We start from the raw sequence: 16,231 nt of genomic DNA, 5'->3' as shown, positions 1-16,231 counted from the left end.
GCACGATGTGTATCAGAGTAATTTAGAGGACTTGCTAAAAATGTGGATCGGTCGCAACCTTTTTCACTCCAAAGTTTGAACACCGTTCAAGAATCTCCCCACCCCACCCCACCCCCACCCCGCCTTTTTTGAATGCTTGGAGACATTTACAACTGATTACATTCATTTTGGTATTTTATTTTACTACTTTTTTTTCTTACTTGTTTGATGTGTATGTGAGGTCTCTATAACTCTGTTCTATGACTACTTGCCTGAATATTTTAAAGCTGGGGTAAACCCAAAATTTAAAAAAAAAAATCTGCACCTCTGTTATATTTTTGAATTTTTAAAAAATACACAAAAAAACCTCGCTAGTGGTAATTAAGGGTTTAGGCTACATCTGTATTCTATTAAAGAATAATTTCCAAATAAAATCATTATGACAGCCTTAGATAAACGGTAGAGTGGAAGTTTTGTTTATATATGTAAATAATAAAGTCTTTCCACTAATGGGATTTTTTTCTCTCTAGATATTAAACTTACCATGAAGAAAAATATTATCAATACATGGTACTCTTTTGTAAACGTTCCCAATGTGATTGCTCCAGATATTGAAAGCGAAATAAGAAGGATGGAAAATGGAGTGGGCAGGTAAATCCATGTATTTTTTTCATGCATTTAAAAAAAATTATTTTTATTAACATAAAATGTATTATTTGCCCCAGGGATACAGGTCTGTGAATCATCAGGCTTACACATTTCACAGCACTCACCATAGCACATACCCTCCCGGATGTCCATCACCCAGTCACCCTATCCCTACCCTCCCACCCCCCAGCAACCCTCTCCATGCATTTTTTTTTAAAGATTTTATTTATTTATTTGACAGACAGAGATCACAAGCAGGCAGAGAGGCAGGCAGAGAGAGAGAGAGAGAGAGAGGAGGAAGCAGACCCCCCCGCAGAGCAGAGAGCCCAGGACACTGGGATCATGACCTGAGCTGAAGGCAGAGGCTTAACCCACTGAATCACCCAGGCGCCCCTCCATGCATTTTTAATACCAGCCACCATTCTTAAATTTAACTAGGTTTAATTTCAGTTTAACTTTTGTGACCTTGATCTTTGTAATTTATTTAATTTCATCCATTTATTTATACTTTGGAATAGCATAACTTGTCTCACAAATGAACATAGATATTATTATGGTCATTATTTAGAAGCATTTATGTCAAATATTTCCTTACTCATTGGCAAGGCCTTTTCTTATGGTACATTTCAAATATGCAGAGAAAGCATTGCCATAGATGAATGTGAAAATAATACAAAGTGTGAAATGCTAAATGTTTTAAAAGTATAATTTGAAGTGGTTACCTTTTATTATGCTAAGCAAAATAAGTCAATCAGAGAAATTATATAAACAATTACATAATTTCATTCATAGGTGGAATTTATGAAACAGAACAGGTGAACATAGGGGAAGGGAGGGGAAAATAAAATAAGGCGAAATCAGACAGGGAGTCAAATAATAAGTGACTCTTAACTATAGGAAACAAATTGAGGGTTGTTGGAGGGGAAGTGGGTGGAGGAATGGGGTAACTGGGTGTTGGGCATTAAGGAGAGTGAGTGATATAATAAGCACTGGGTATTATATAAAACTGATGGATAACAGACCTCTGCCTCTGAAATTACTAATACATTATATGTTAACTAATTGATGGAAATAAAATAAAAGATACAATAAAGTTGTTTCCCCATAACTGAATAGAGCATGTATAAATGTGGTTGAATTTATTTTTTGTGGGAAGAAATGTTATTACAGGCTTGTTCATAAAAATGTATAATGTGACCTAAAGCACAGATTCATACTTTCTATTTGATAAATATTAACATTAATCAATGTGTCAAAAGAAATGTGGAAGACCTAGAATGTTGTTTCTTTTTTTTTTTTTTTTTTTAGAGATTTTATTTATTTATTTGAAAGACAGAGATCACAAGTAGGCAGAGAGCCAGGGAGAGAGAAAGGAGGAAGCAGGCTCCCCACCGAGCAGAGAGCCCGATGTGGGGCTTGATCCCAGGACCCTGGGATCATGACCTGAGCCAAAGGCAGAGGCTTTAACCCACTGAGCCATCCAGGCGCTCTTCGAAAGTTGTTTCTTAATTACACATATTTTACTGAATTGTGCATATATCTTACCTAATTCCATGGATCCTGAAAGTTCTCATTTCACTCTAATTCAAAAGAGTTATATGTTAGTTTCAGAGGGTAGGAGAAAGGATGAAACCATGGTCCTCCTAATGAGAAAAGTTACTCCTTCATAATGGTTTAAAACCTTGATCTAATTCATCTCTACTTCCTGTTGGACCATAGCTCCTTTTCTGATGATGATGAGGATGATGATGACAGCGCCTCCATGTTTGAAGAATCAGAGAATGAAAACCCCCATGCAAAGGGTTCCCGTAAACATAACTCACACAGAGGGGGGCCATCACAGAGGTGAGCACGATGATCTATGCCTCCTGATCTTTTAAACTATTATGTAGATGAAAGAAAGGTATTCTACTCCTCCACTTCGTGGACTTGGCAAATGTTTCTGCTACCCAGGCCACTTCACAGGATCTTGGGAATAACTTGCTGCTTATCCTTTTCCTCTCTTGGGAAACTGTCACGACCTGATTATTATTCATATCCATGGGGGCCTTAAGTCACCAACGCTCCTGATGATCATTTTCCCTGAGACCTGTCTCTGTCCCTGAAGAACCTCATGTCACAGTCCTCTATGACTTTTCTTACCATGGATGTTATACAGATGGTGACTGTTGTGATTTCACTTTCCAGGGAGCAGTACCTGCCTGGTGCCCTTGCGCTTTTCAATGTTAACAACAGCAGCAATAAGGAGCAGTAAGTACATTTACAATAGAAAACCAAAGCTGTGCTTTTAAAGAACACCATTAAGAAGGTAGGAATGTATCTGAATCTGCTGCAGAGGAGATCTTTATTAGGAAAACTCTATTTGATACAATGGCTATAGTATTTTACTATTTTGTTATTTGGTTATTTATTTCTGAAAAAAGTGGCTACCTATATTAAAAGCAGCATGTATGTATGTATGTATATGTATGTGTTTGAATACATACAGGAAGCCATTGTCTGTAGTGTCAATGCAATTGCCCCTCCTTGTGGACAAAAAGAAATGAAATATCAGTCATCCTTTCTATTCTAGGCCAATATATCCCCAGGTCAAGTTCCTTAGGAGACAATCTCTGAGAGGGAGGTGTGTGTGCAAAGGTTTACTGGGAGTCCTCTTAGGAATGATTCCCAGGAGAGTGGGGAGCAGGACTGGGCAGAGGGAGAAGTTGAACTTCAGGGGGGATAGAGTTGCTATGGGAAGCTCTAGAGGAGGGATGACCCTTCAGAGTTGGGTCATAGTTAGGCAACAGGACTGGGCCTTTGCACATGCTCAGTCGTTGGGTGAGGGCAGCCCATAGGATGGGGGGCATAGCTTTGAGTCTGGTGGCCTCCATCAGCCAAGGCCAGCCAAAGGAGAGGGAGCTGTGAGCTGTCAGCAACCAATACTTTGGCCAGTGGGGAATGAGTGCCAGAGTTCTGTGCACTAATGCATCAGGACAACACACTTCTTGCAATGTTCGTGTCCAATTTCTTCATATAGAAAATTCATCCTATGTGGGAATATACCTCCTCCAGGAGTCCTGTTCTTTTTTCCTGAGAAAGCTTATAAGAGGATGGTTAATGAGATAAACCTAGGTCCCTGACAGCTGCAGCTGATCTTGAGGCTTTAACTGAAATTGCTTATGCTCTCCTTTCCTACACATTCTAGAATCCTGTCACCTCTGGTCAGCACTTCTGCTGGTCTAGATGATTTACTTCATGGGATGAATGATATAGACTCTTCTCCCTAAAGAATTTGGGGCCCTGGTCATCACCATACTCTTCTTGAGCTATACCTGCTCTATTTGTCCATTTACCACTAAAACTGGGCTGAAGAACACCAAAGACACCAGAGCAGATCACCTGTGTGCCAAATATACCCCTCCCCTACACACACACACATTGTACAACAGCAACACTATCTAGTTGTGATGAAAGAAGTCAGTTACTTTTGCCAGTATGGTGACTCCCTTTCTTGCCTATCAATTTTTTGGGGGCCCAAAGTACCTGAGGAGTAGTCACAGCTTAATGTTTAATGAGACACTAACTGTGTTGCCTGGAAGACACGTGATCCATCTGGAAACCTGTAGATCCACAGACCATAAAGTTGTGGGGATGAGAAGGACACACTCATGTGAGTCTCTCCTACTTAAACTCCTTGGTTCCCAGACCCATACATGGCTATTTCCTTTTACATACCAAGTAGTTGATGGTGCACCCCTTGAAGCTGTGTTATTTGAAGATTGACTTTACTAATTATCTTCTAGGGTCATCTCTAAGTAGAGCTATAGTGTAGACACAGCCCATTTTGACTTGTATCCGGATGTCAGGCTGAGCCATTCATAGACCATGCTCCTTCAACTCCTCCTGTAAGACCCCCGCCTATGGCCATGGTGAAGAGCTGAGGGATAGGCCCTGATACAACAGTGGTAGAGCACATGGTGGGGGGGGAGTTTACTGTGCCCCATGCTTGAGCCCAGATATTCCACTTCATCATGGGATGGATTACTGTACAACCTTATCACTTGCTAATTCTGGCAGAATCCAGCTCATGGTCAATAGCCATTTTCTGTCCCATGGTTAGTTAATCCTCTTTCCAGGCCTTATTAACATGATGCGTTGATAGAGTAGATTAGTGTGACATTCTGAGGCATGTCCAGATGGTCCAGGCCCCTCTAGGCTGTGTCATGACATTGAGCAGGAGAGACAACATAGCCCGTGTGCTGCTTTCCATCTCGTAACTATTTCTGCTCCTCTTCCATAATAGCGATTAAAAAAAAAAAAAAAAAATCACACACTCACCATGACTGACCCAGAACATTGGGTATATGGTCTAGATCACACGAGAGCATTGTTTTTCACAATAGCCCAGGCAGCTGCAGCTGGGGCTACTCTGGTTGATTTTGCCTTCGTCTACTGCCAGCTGCTAGTATCCATGTGGGTTTTGTAGGGAACAGACAATGAATGAAATGGTGGTGGGAGGGAACCACCAGCCCTGCCTGCATGAGGCCTTTAAGGATTGCATTTTCTTTCCTGTCCAGGATGCAATATGGTTTTCAGCCAGCAGGTGGGGGGCAGCTGGAGGGCTTCTACTTGTCCCCACCCCCCCGCACCCCATTATCGTCAACTCTTCTTCTACAAGCCAAGGAGCTTGTAGGGATGAGGGTTCTACCAATGTCCAAACATATATATTCCACTTTTACACTGAGGAACTGGAGAAATGACCACAGTGGGGGTCTTTAGACCCAGTGGAAGCCCCATAAGTCATATATTGTCAGTGATTTCATTCATCAGTCAGTGATTTCATTTCTGAGCTGGCTCAGGTTTAGAAACTATGCTTGAGGTTATGACTTTTTATTGGGTTAAGTTGCTCTCAATCTCCTGATTATCCATTCCTGATCTGTTGTGACTGTATATGTTAAACAGTACCCTGACAAGCCAAAGGGATGTGCATCTATCTAGGAATAGATTCTATTAACCTCTTCCATAGCTCTCTGTGGGATAAGTCCTCTGCCTACCCCTGCTCCCCTTAATGTTAATTACAGTTATTGGACCCAACTCTCTTCTGATGAGTAAACACTGCCACTGATCGCTTATTCCCAGGTTCTGTCATCCCTATTGCTCTCAGGAAACCCAGTTCTGTACCCAGTTCAGCATCTCCCACTATCAGCCCTAGCCCTGGCTTCCAGAGGACAGTATCACTGAGTTTCTCATTGATGCTGGTGCCCCTCCCACCAGCACATTTCTTATCATTTTTGTGTCCTCTGAGCTCTCTGAGGGACCATAGTCAGCAAGTGGACTGTCTTTCTTATCTGGGATGTCTACTTAACCATATCACTTCTCTGAGTCTTTCTTGTAACTTCCTCTACTCTCTGCCATGGCCGTTTGTAATTTTATTGCACTTAGCATGAGCCGTCCCCTTTTCTGAGCTTCCAGGAGCCATCCAAGCAGCGTGTCAGCACCATTTCTTAGGATCTGTGCTAGGGTGTTAAAACCTGTATCACAAGGGTGTGCTCTCATAGCAACAAATTCTCCCTTATCCAGTTCTATGTTGTGTTGCCCTTTGTACATGACGACCTTAGGTGCCGAGCCCCACCTCCTTGTCCATTCTGTTTCCTGCTCCTCCTCAATAGCAGCATTCCATTTCTGCTGGGCTATTCATATGCAGAATAAATTCATTTGTACATTTGCACCTGAAAGTTTTTCTTCCGACTCGCTTCTTCTCAACTTCTCCAACTCTTAATCTATACTTGGAGGCCTAGATCTAGCTCCCTCCCTATAACTACCTCTCTGCCTACCCTCCTGGTTGTGAGATGCCTGTTCACTCATGTCTGAATCATAAACTTTCCCAAGACATCTGAGCCAGCGATGGCAACCTATTTTTGACCTTAGATCTGCCTGCCTCCAGGTTTCATCCTTCAGCTGATAGGGAGAGAGCCAAACTGTAGGAAGAGGCCTCTAATCACATATTCTCCACTGCAGAAGAAATTGCATATAGAAAAAGGCGATCTCAAATCCAGTAAATGATTCTAAGAATTAGGGTTCTAGGGTGTGGAGCTTTCTGACTACTCATGAAAAATTGCCACAGTTAGGATTATCCCTCTAAATGAAATTGATGGCATTTTCTTGAAATTTCTCAAAGCTCTTACTCAATAATAAATAATAATAAATTATAATATATATTATTATATGTAATAAATTATTATAGGCGATATAAAGAAACTTAAACTTTAAATAATAATTGTTTTGGACACCTGGAGGCCTTGAAATTGCACCCATGGTAGCTGTTGCTTCCTAAATTTCCCTTGTTGGGTTTATGCCTTTATCCACCTCCATTTCCTTCAATTTTTAACATGGACTAACCCAGGAAATTGTGTGTGTGTGTGTGTGTGTGTGTGTGTGTGTGTGTGTGTTTTATCATTGGCTGCATGTCCATTTTTGTAGAACTCTCCAGCAGAAGACCAAATTTCTGGTCTCTGAGCATGGGTTTCTGAATTCAAGGCTCAATGGAGAGGAAAGTAAATAAGAATGGAAGTCAGAATGTAATTTGATGATGTGACTTGGACATTTCTTTTTTAGAGAGCCAAAAGAGAAAAAGAAAAAGAAAAAAGAAAAGAAGGGGTAAGTTAGACATTGGCATGAGTAATCCCAGGTTTTGGGGCCCATAACATTTTTGTATCTTATTACTAACTACATCTCTCACTTTTCAGCAAATCAGATGATAAAAATGAAAACAAAAAGGACTCAGAGAAGAAAAAGAAGAAAACAAAGGAAAAAGAGAAGAAAAAGAAAGAGGAAAAAGACAAAGATAAGAAAGAAGAGTAAGTGGCATTGAAGTTAGGAACAAATTTGTAATGGATTTTGAATGCAGGGTAATTTCCTGAAAGTTTATAGTTATGAAGCCTTGAGTAAAAGACTACATATGTTGTTATAAAATGTGAATCAATTTTTTTAAATTTCCTTAAAATGAGCAGTGGTAGCTTTATTCTTAGTTTTCTCATCAAAAATTTTCAATGCTATGGTTAATTATCTTTCTGAAGCTCTGGTGAAGATAAATTTACCATTGAGAGATATTTAGGTTTCAAGAAAATTGTGTTCCTAGGGACTTAACATTAATTTTTTGAATTGAAATAAAAAATGTAGCAATTTTATTAACATTTTTGAGTCATAAATACTGCATGGCAAATAATCCTAAAGTAAGCAAATTTCCTTGCAAAAGCCATGTTTAATTTTGAGAGTAGATCAAATGCTTATCAGCACCAACCGTTTGAAAGACCCCCCCTTTTTTTTTGTTTTTAAGATTCTACTTATTTATTTGACAGAGAGAGAGAGAGAGAGAGAGAGAGAGAGAAAGCAAACACAATTGGGGGAGCAGAAGAGGGAGAGTGAGAAGCAGGCTCTCCACTGAGCAGGGAACCTGATGTGGGACTCGAACCTGATGTGGGACCTGAGCTGAAGGCAGACAATTAATCGACTGAACCACCCAGGTGCCCCTGAAAGATCCTTTTTAAACAAACATTTGAGTGTTAGAATTTCATGAGGGTAAGGCTGAGTGATATTTTCAGTTATCTTTTCACTTTTTATTAAAGGGAGGTTTTTTTGTTGTTGTTTGTTTGTTTGATGATCCAAGATAAAGATGTTTTTATTTTATTTTTTTAAATTTAATTTTATTCTTTTCAGGGTTCCAAGATTCATTGTTTATGCACCACACCCAGTGCTCCATGCAATATGTGCCCTCCTTAATACCCACCAGGCTCACCTAACCCCCTACCCCACTCCTCTCCAAAACTCTCAGTTTGTTTCTAAGAGTCTACTTTCTCTCATGATTCATCTCCCCCTCCGATTTCCCCCAATTCACTTTTCTTTTCCTTCTCCCAATGTCCTCCATGTCATTTCTTATGCTCCACAAATAAGTAAAACCATATGATAACTGACTCTCTCTGCTTGACCTATTTCACTCAGCATAATCTCTTCCAGTCCCGTCCACGTTGATACAAAAGTTGGGCATTCATCCTTTCTGATGAAGGCATAATACTCCATAGTATATATGGACCACATCTTCCTTATCCATTTGTCTGTTGAAGGGTATCTTGGCTCTTTCCACTGTTTGGCGATTGTGGCCATTATTGCTATGAACATTGGGGTACAGATGGCCCTTCTTTTCACGACATCTGTATCTTTGGGGTTTTCTAAACTTTAAAAAAAAAAAAAAAAACTCTTTACCAGATAATATTCACTTATTTTTGCTTGTTGGAAAGCTGTTAAAGCTTTTCCAAAAGGGAAAAATTCTTAATAATATGGACTTGGGGTGCCTGGCTAGTCAATCAATAAAACATGTGACTTTTGATCTTGGGGTTGTAAGTTCAAGCCCCATGTTGGGTGTAGATATTACTTAAAAAGAAATCTTTTTAAAAGCCCTTAAAAAAAACTCACCACCACCACCACCAACAACCCCTGCCCCTGCCAAAACCCAATGTAGGTTGACGCTAGAAAATTTAAAAAATTTTCCATTTGACCATATATTTCCTTTCTCCCTCCCTCCCTCCTTTTTCTCTTCCTTCTTTCCTGCCTTCTTGCTTTCCCTCTGCCCTCTATTGCCTCTTCATCCTTCCCCAGATGCTTATCAACAAGGACTTTTTATTAGATTGTGTTATATTCTTCTTTCCATACAAGAGAGAAAGCCATGAGTTCCCTCTCACAGCATAGTTCCTGATTGCTTTGTCTCCTGGTCGGGGGAGTGGCAACGCCCCATTCTCTTACCACCCATAACCTACCAAAGAGGTCTATGGCATATCCAGAGTTTAGCATGATCTGTGGCACCATTCCTTCTCAGGAGTTGAGTTGATAGAAATGTCTGCAACATCATAATACAACAAGGATGTTTAAAAAATCTCAGGCAAGCCTTAATGTAAGACTAGTAATTTAACTATCTATCCAGTCCTCAGTAAACAATTTCTCATGTCTATCACGCTCATGGCAAGCTCGTTTTCTCCCTGCAGAGTGAGTTTCTCCAGCTTACATCTGTTTCATGAATGGTGGGTGATGGACAGAACCACATTCGATATGTGAAATAAAAATGTCCTTGTTTCTTGATGATCTCCCACTTTCTAATTGCTGCTAGGGAGAAGAAAGAAGTCATGGTTATCGATCCTTCGGGAACCACGTATTACAACTGGCTGTTCTGCATCTCTTTACCTGTTATGTACAACTGGACTATGGTTATTGCAAGGTATCTATCTATTTTTGTGGATCTTGACCTGCTACTGGTTTCTAAGTTACCTGACTTAACAGTTTGGTCAAGGGCTTTTGGGGACGTACCTCTTTTCTCCACCACAGGTTGTAAAGAGAGGTTATGTTATTCTCAATGTGTTTTCCTAAGATCAGGAGTAGGTGCTTTGCTTCTCAATATACGTAGAAATCCAGTACTGGACTGGGAGTGAGAGGACCTTTTTAAACTTTTGATTGCTGAACTATGTCATTAGAATTTTGGGAGAAACTTAGTTATTTTGTTTATGTACTTTTCAGACTGTAAGAAAAACATGTTGCCAAGAGTGGAAAAAGATCAAAGACCTACGTTGTCTTAGAGCAAGATGTGTTTCCCAAGCGATTTTTCTATGGTTTTCTGTCTTTTAGACAGTAAGCATCTTGGCCATCCAGAACGAAGCACAATTCCTTGACGCATTTTAGGGACAGATTGTAAGAACCTGGTTATCAATGTGTGGGACCCATTGTATTTTGACATTGGCTTGAGACTATTTTTATTTGATGTCTTCACAATGTGAACTATTGTAATGGAAAGAATGTTGGAATTCAGAAGCTGGAGAAAACCAAATCCATCTGCCCATATTCAGAAGAGCCATGGTTAATTAAATGGGCCTACAGCCCCTCTTAGTCTTAGTGCATCATATCTCTTACCATGATAAAAAATTATGCCGAGAGGATGTTTACTTAAACTTGCCCCCTTTTCATTTTAATCACACAAGTTTTTCTTTTACAGAGCATGCTTTGAGGAACTTCAGTCTGATTACCTAGCATATTGGGTCATTTTAGATTACATATCTGATATAATCTATCTTCTTGATATGTTTGTACGAATAAGGACAGGTAAATATGTTCAGCTTTGGATATTTTGTAATTTTGTGCTTTTATCTCTATGGTATGATTTGAAATTTTGTAATTCAAGTATTCTTTGAAATAAACTCACAAAAATCTGTTTTAGAGGAAAAGGCACTGTTGAAAGCAAGAGTACCATATACCTGCCCACAAGCTTAGGTCACTACAACCGATTCACTTAATTAGGCAAACTTTGAATGTGGATTGGTGGCTTTTCCCCCATTAACTTGTTCATTGGGTTAGAGCCATGGGAGAGGAATAAAGAGAAGAAAAATGTTCTTCCAGCTCTGTGGGGAAAGGGTAATTGCTCCCTAACAGAGAGATACTATGAAGACGCAAGGAAGGGGGGATGTCATTGTGCCCAACAGAGCGGTACTAGAATTTTTTTTTAAATATAGATTCTGTTTTTAAAAAAAGATTTTATTTATTTATTTGACAAAGAGAGATCACAAGCAGGCAGAGAGGCAGGCAGAGAGAGAGGAAAGGAAGCAGGCCCCCTGCTGAGCAGAGAGCCCGATGTGGGACTCAATCCCAGGACCCTGAGATCATGACCTGAGCTGAAGGCAGAGGCTTAACCCACTGAGCCACCCAGGGGCCCCTGTACTAGAATTTTTGTAACAATACACAAATACTTAATTCAACTTTGGGGTCCTGGTGGGCGTCGTTGACCAGGGAGTAGGTCTGATAACTTCCCCCTTAAGTATTCTTGTTCAGTGGGTATAACTTACCGTTTCTATGCTGCGCTCTGTGTTCCAAGGTAACCGCTGTGCAGAGAATAGCATTTAAGAATCATTCCAGGGGCACCTGGGTGGCTCAGTGGGTTAAGCCTCTGCCTTCAGCTCAGGTCATGATCTCAGGGTCCTGGGATCGAGCTCCACTTCTGGGCTCTCTGCTCCGCAGGGATCCTGCTTCCCCCTCTCTGTCTGCCTGCCTCTCTGCCTGCTTGTGATCTCCGTCTGTCAAATAAATAAATAAAATCTTTAAAAAAAAAAAAAAAGAATCATTCGATAAGACAGGGACACGCTCTAAACATCAGTGTGCTGGAGCAATGCTCCCATTGTTATGTCCTATTCACAGCTCTGGTAGCCGGTATAGGAAGAGGAACAAATTCTTCCTCGGGTGAAATGTATCAGAATGCTGACATTGAAGGCCCACTGCAGCAACACAGGAGAAGGGAAGATCCCAGATGACTAAGGAAGCTGGGGGGACAAAAAGGAGAGAGAAAACAAACCTCTGAAGGACACTTATTCTTCGCAGTGAAGGGACAAGACAAGAATACACATAATGGGCAGTAAGGCGGGTGCCCAAACTTCAAGGGTTGGGCTGGAATTCTGACAAGAGAGTGGTGTGAGGCATTAGGCACAGTGTAAGGGTGTTTGGAAAAATTTCCAAGAACGCTGTTTGTAGAAGGAATCCTTTAGCTGGGTAGAGATACTAGCACTGGAGAGATTTGTGTACATGCAACGTACGTATGTGAAACATATAAGCTTTCACTTTTACACTTACAAAGTTTTATTTTTTATTTCTTCAAAAGATTATTTTCCATAGCTATATGTTGATCAGTACCCATATCTTATTACATTGTTAAAAGCATGTATATTGGGGGACGCCTGGGTGGCTCAGTGGGTTAAGCTGCTGCCTTCAGCTCAGGTCATGATCTCAGGGTCCTGGGATCGAGTCCCGCATCGGGCTCTCTGCTCAGCAGGGGGCCTGCTTCCCTTCCCCTCTCTCTGCCTGCCTCTCTGTCTCTTTGTGATCTCTCTCTGTCAAATAAATAAATAAAATATTTTTTTATAAAAAGCATGTATATTGGAAATGAAATCTTTTAAAAATATATATATATATATTTATTTACTTTAGAGAGTTAGAGAGAGTAAGTAGGGGAAGGGGTAGATGGAGAGAATCTTCAATTTGCGCTGAGCGCAGAACTCAGTGCAGGACTCAGTGAGGGCTCGATCTCATGACCCATGAGATTATGACCCATGAGATCATGGCATGGGCCGAAACCAAGAGTCAGATGCTTAACCAACTGAGCCACCCAGGCACCTCTATTGGAAATGAACTCTTGTTTTCAACTCAGTGGGTTATTTTAGAAATATTCATAATGGCGTAAAAATGAAAAAAACATTAAATCGTTGTGTTTTTTTCTTCTATTTTAGGTTACTTAGAACAAGGACTGCTGGTAAAGGAAGAGACTAAGCTCATAAAGAAATATAAATCCACCTTGCAATTTAAACTTGATTTTCTTTCAGTGATACCCACTGATCTGCTGTATTTTAAGCTGGGGTGGAACTATCCAGAAATTAGATTAAACAGACTGTTAAGGATCTCTCGAATGTTTGAGTTCTTCCAGAGAACAGAAACCAGAACGAACTTCCCCAACATCTTCAGGATTTCCAACCTTGTCATGTATATCGTCATCATTATCCACTGGAATGCATGCGTGTACTTCTCTATTTCCAAAGCTGTTGGATTTGGAAATGATACATGGGTGTATCCTGATGTTAATGATCCCGAATTTGGCCGTTTGGCTAGAAAATATGTATACAGCCTTTACTGGTCTACACTGACTCTGACTACAATTGGTGAAACACCGCCTCCTGTGAGGGATTCCGAGTATGTCTTTGTGGTGGTTGATTTCCTAATCGGAGTGTTAATTTTTGCTACCATCGTTGGTAACATAGGTTCTATGATTTCCAACATGAATGCTGCCAGAGCAGAATTTCAAGCAAGAATCGATGCAATCAAGCAGTATATGCATTTTCGAAATGTAAGCAAAGATATGGAAAAGAGAGTTATCAAATGGTTCGACTACTTGTGGTCCAACAAAAAAACAGTTGATGAAAAGGAAGTCTTGAAGTATCTCCCCGATAAGCTGAGAGCAGAGATTGCCATCAACGTTCACTTAGACACTTTAAAAAAGGTGCGTATTTTTGCAGACTGTGAAGCTGGGCTTTTGGTGGAGTTGGTCTTGAAACTGCAACCCCAAGTCTACAGTCCCGGAGATTACATTTGCAAGAAAGGGGATATTGGACGGGAGATGTACATCATCAAAGAAGGCAGACTCGCTGTGGTGGCCGATGACGGAGTCACTCAGTTTGTGGTACTGAGTGACGGCAGCTACTTTGGTGAGATCAGTATCCTTAACATTAAAGGCAGCAAAGCCGGCAATCGAAGAACAGCCAATATTAAAAGTATCGGCTACTCAGATCTGTTCTGTCTCTCCAAAGACGACCTCATGGAAGCTCTGACTGAGTACCCGGACGCCAAAACTATGCTAGAAGAGAAGGGAAAGCAAATCTTGATGAAAGATGGTCTACTGGATATAAATATTGCAAATGCTGGAAGTGATCCCAAAGATCTCGAAGAGAAGGTCACCCGAATGGAGGGGTCTGTAGACCTCTTGCAAACAAGGTTTGCTCGGATCCTGGCTGAGTATGAGTCAATGCAGCAGAAACTGAAGCAAAGACTAACCAAAGTTGAGAGATTTCTGAAACCACTCCTTGACACAGAATTTTCAGCTCTTGAAGGATCTGGAGTTGAAAGCGGGCTCCTGGACTCCACGCAGGACTGAAAAAGTGGTCACTAACAAGGACGTGCCTCATGATCCTTTCGGGAGTAGGATTAAGCAACTCTAAATTGGAAGAAGAAGAAGAAGCTGGGGCACTTTTTCCGTAATGGGAGTGTGCTCAGGTGGAGGGAACAAGGCCCACACACTCCCCTGTGAGGTAGTGGGATTAAAGGATTGTCGTCCTTAGGATTTTTCAGAATGGATAACGTGCAAAGATAGAGAAGGATTAACTTGTCAGTATCTGTGTCTTCTGATTTTTTTCATGTATGCTCCTTTTATGTAAATATTCTTTATAAAAGTGAACAAGTACTCCTCAGTTTCAAGCAGTTTACACTGTGGAGGAACAACTGGGAATTCCCAGGGACATCGTGTCCCGGATACCAGGTTAAAAAGAATTAGAATGTAATAAACTAAAGTAAGTCACAAAACTGGAGTGAATATTGTTTATTTGATAATTTAGTAGGGAGTTTAGGATCTGTTAGAGCTTTTTAGGGTCTTTTGATCTCCTTTAGGGTCATTTTAGTCTCCTTTAGGGTCATTTTAAGGGCACTAATCCTTGTAGTCTAGGACTTAGGAAGGGTGGTGAAGAGAGAACTTCTCACGATAAAAGTGTGACAAATCAGACTTTGCATATCTATGCTTATATATAAATATGTAACATTAAAAATCATAAAATGGGGGCGCCTGGGTGGCTCAGTGGGTTAAAGCCTCTGCTTTCAGCTCAGATCATGATCCCAGAGTCCTGGGATCGAGACCCGCATCGGGCTCTCTGCTCAGCAGGGAGCCTGCTTCCTCCTCTCTCTCTGCCTGCCTCTCTGCCTACTTGTGATCCTTGTCTCTTAAATAAATAAAATCTTTAAAAAAATATTTAAAAAAATCATAAAATGTAGGAATGTTTTATAACGAATTTTTTTCTTTCAAGATTTTATTTAAATTCAAGTTAGCTAACATATACAGTAGTATTAGTTTCAGCGGTAGAATTTAGTGATTCATCAACTGTGCTCGTTACAACAAGTGCCCTCCTTAAAGCCCATCGCTATTTACCCCAACTCCCCACCCACCTCCCCTACAGCAACCCTCAGTTTGTACTTTTATGATAACTTTTTCAGATTTTCTGATTATTAAGGCCTGATAGCAAGGACTACTATCTTCCTTATCTGACTGGCCAGCAATAAAAAAAAAAAGGTATAAAAATAATTCCATTGCTGGATGATTAACAAAGAAAATTGTTGTAATGTCCGGAAAGGAGGTGTGTAAGTTCTATGAACCAGCGCGGGCATCATCAGGCAACTTCCTAGAAATTCAGAATCTCAGGCCCTACCTCATGACTACTGGATTAGGATCTGCTTTTTAGCAAGCCCCCTGGGTGATTCATACCTACATTAAATCTTGAGAAGCACCCAACTAGAGAGCCAGGAAAGAGTTAATGGGATTGTTCTAGAAATTTCAGAAAAGGGTACTGTATGACAGGTGTGTGGTTGAGAAAGACTTTGCTAATCAATCATATAGCTTTCTACCACTGAACCCAGATGTGGTTTAAAAAAATCTTAACAGAGGTCACTGGAGTTGATATAAGATTTCTATCTCTGCCTATAATAATATGACTTAACATGGCATCTTGTTAATTTGACATTTCAGATATTTCTGTGGACTTTGATCAGTGTATGCCTGTGGTAGACTGTATTCTGTTCTACCAAAAAAAAAAAAAATATTCATTGAACTGCATATGGTATTTGCAGTCTCATGTTGGCATTTTTTTTAAAAAAAGATTTTATTTATTTACTTGACACACAGAGAGAAATCACAAGTAGGCAGAGAGAGACAGGCAGAGAGAGAGAGGAGGAAGCAGGCTCCCTGCTGAGCAGAGAGCCCCATGCGGGGCTCGATCCCAGGACTCTGGGA

The 16,231-nt window shown here is 40.5% G+C and overlaps 1 protein-coding gene across 1 annotated transcript in view; it reads left to right on the top strand.

Annotated features, from left to right (window-relative positions):
- The window catches only part of CNGA1 (cyclic nucleotide gated channel subunit alpha 1), a 30,803-nt gene extending 16,056 nt beyond the window's left edge, over window positions 1-14,747 (top strand). The window contains exons 2-9 of the mRNA XM_032334239.1: window positions 510-630; window positions 2,347-2,472; window positions 2,815-2,877; window positions 7,225-7,266; window positions 7,356-7,466; window positions 9,767-9,874; window positions 10,643-10,749; window positions 12,918-14,747. Coding sequence (XP_032190130.1) covers window positions 524-630; window positions 2,347-2,472; window positions 2,815-2,877; window positions 7,225-7,266; window positions 7,356-7,466; window positions 9,767-9,874; window positions 10,643-10,749; window positions 12,918-14,332 — 2,079 coding nt within the window. The 5' untranslated portion in view covers window positions 510-523 and the 3' untranslated portion in view covers window positions 14,333-14,747. The remainder of the gene's footprint in view (window positions 1-509; window positions 631-2,346; window positions 2,473-2,814; window positions 2,878-7,224; window positions 7,267-7,355; window positions 7,467-9,766; window positions 9,875-10,642; window positions 10,750-12,917) is intronic.
- Window positions 14,748-16,231: the final 1,484 nt, after the last annotated feature.

The sequence above is a fragment of the Mustela erminea genome, chromosome 2 (assembly GCF_009829155.1).
Source record: "Mustela erminea isolate mMusErm1 chromosome 2, mMusErm1.Pri, whole genome shotgun sequence".
Taxonomy (NCBI): domain Eukaryota; kingdom Metazoa; phylum Chordata; class Mammalia; order Carnivora; family Mustelidae; genus Mustela; species Mustela erminea.
The sequence above is the reverse complement of the archived record's forward strand: the minus strand, read 5'-3'. Positions and strand labels throughout refer to the sequence as shown.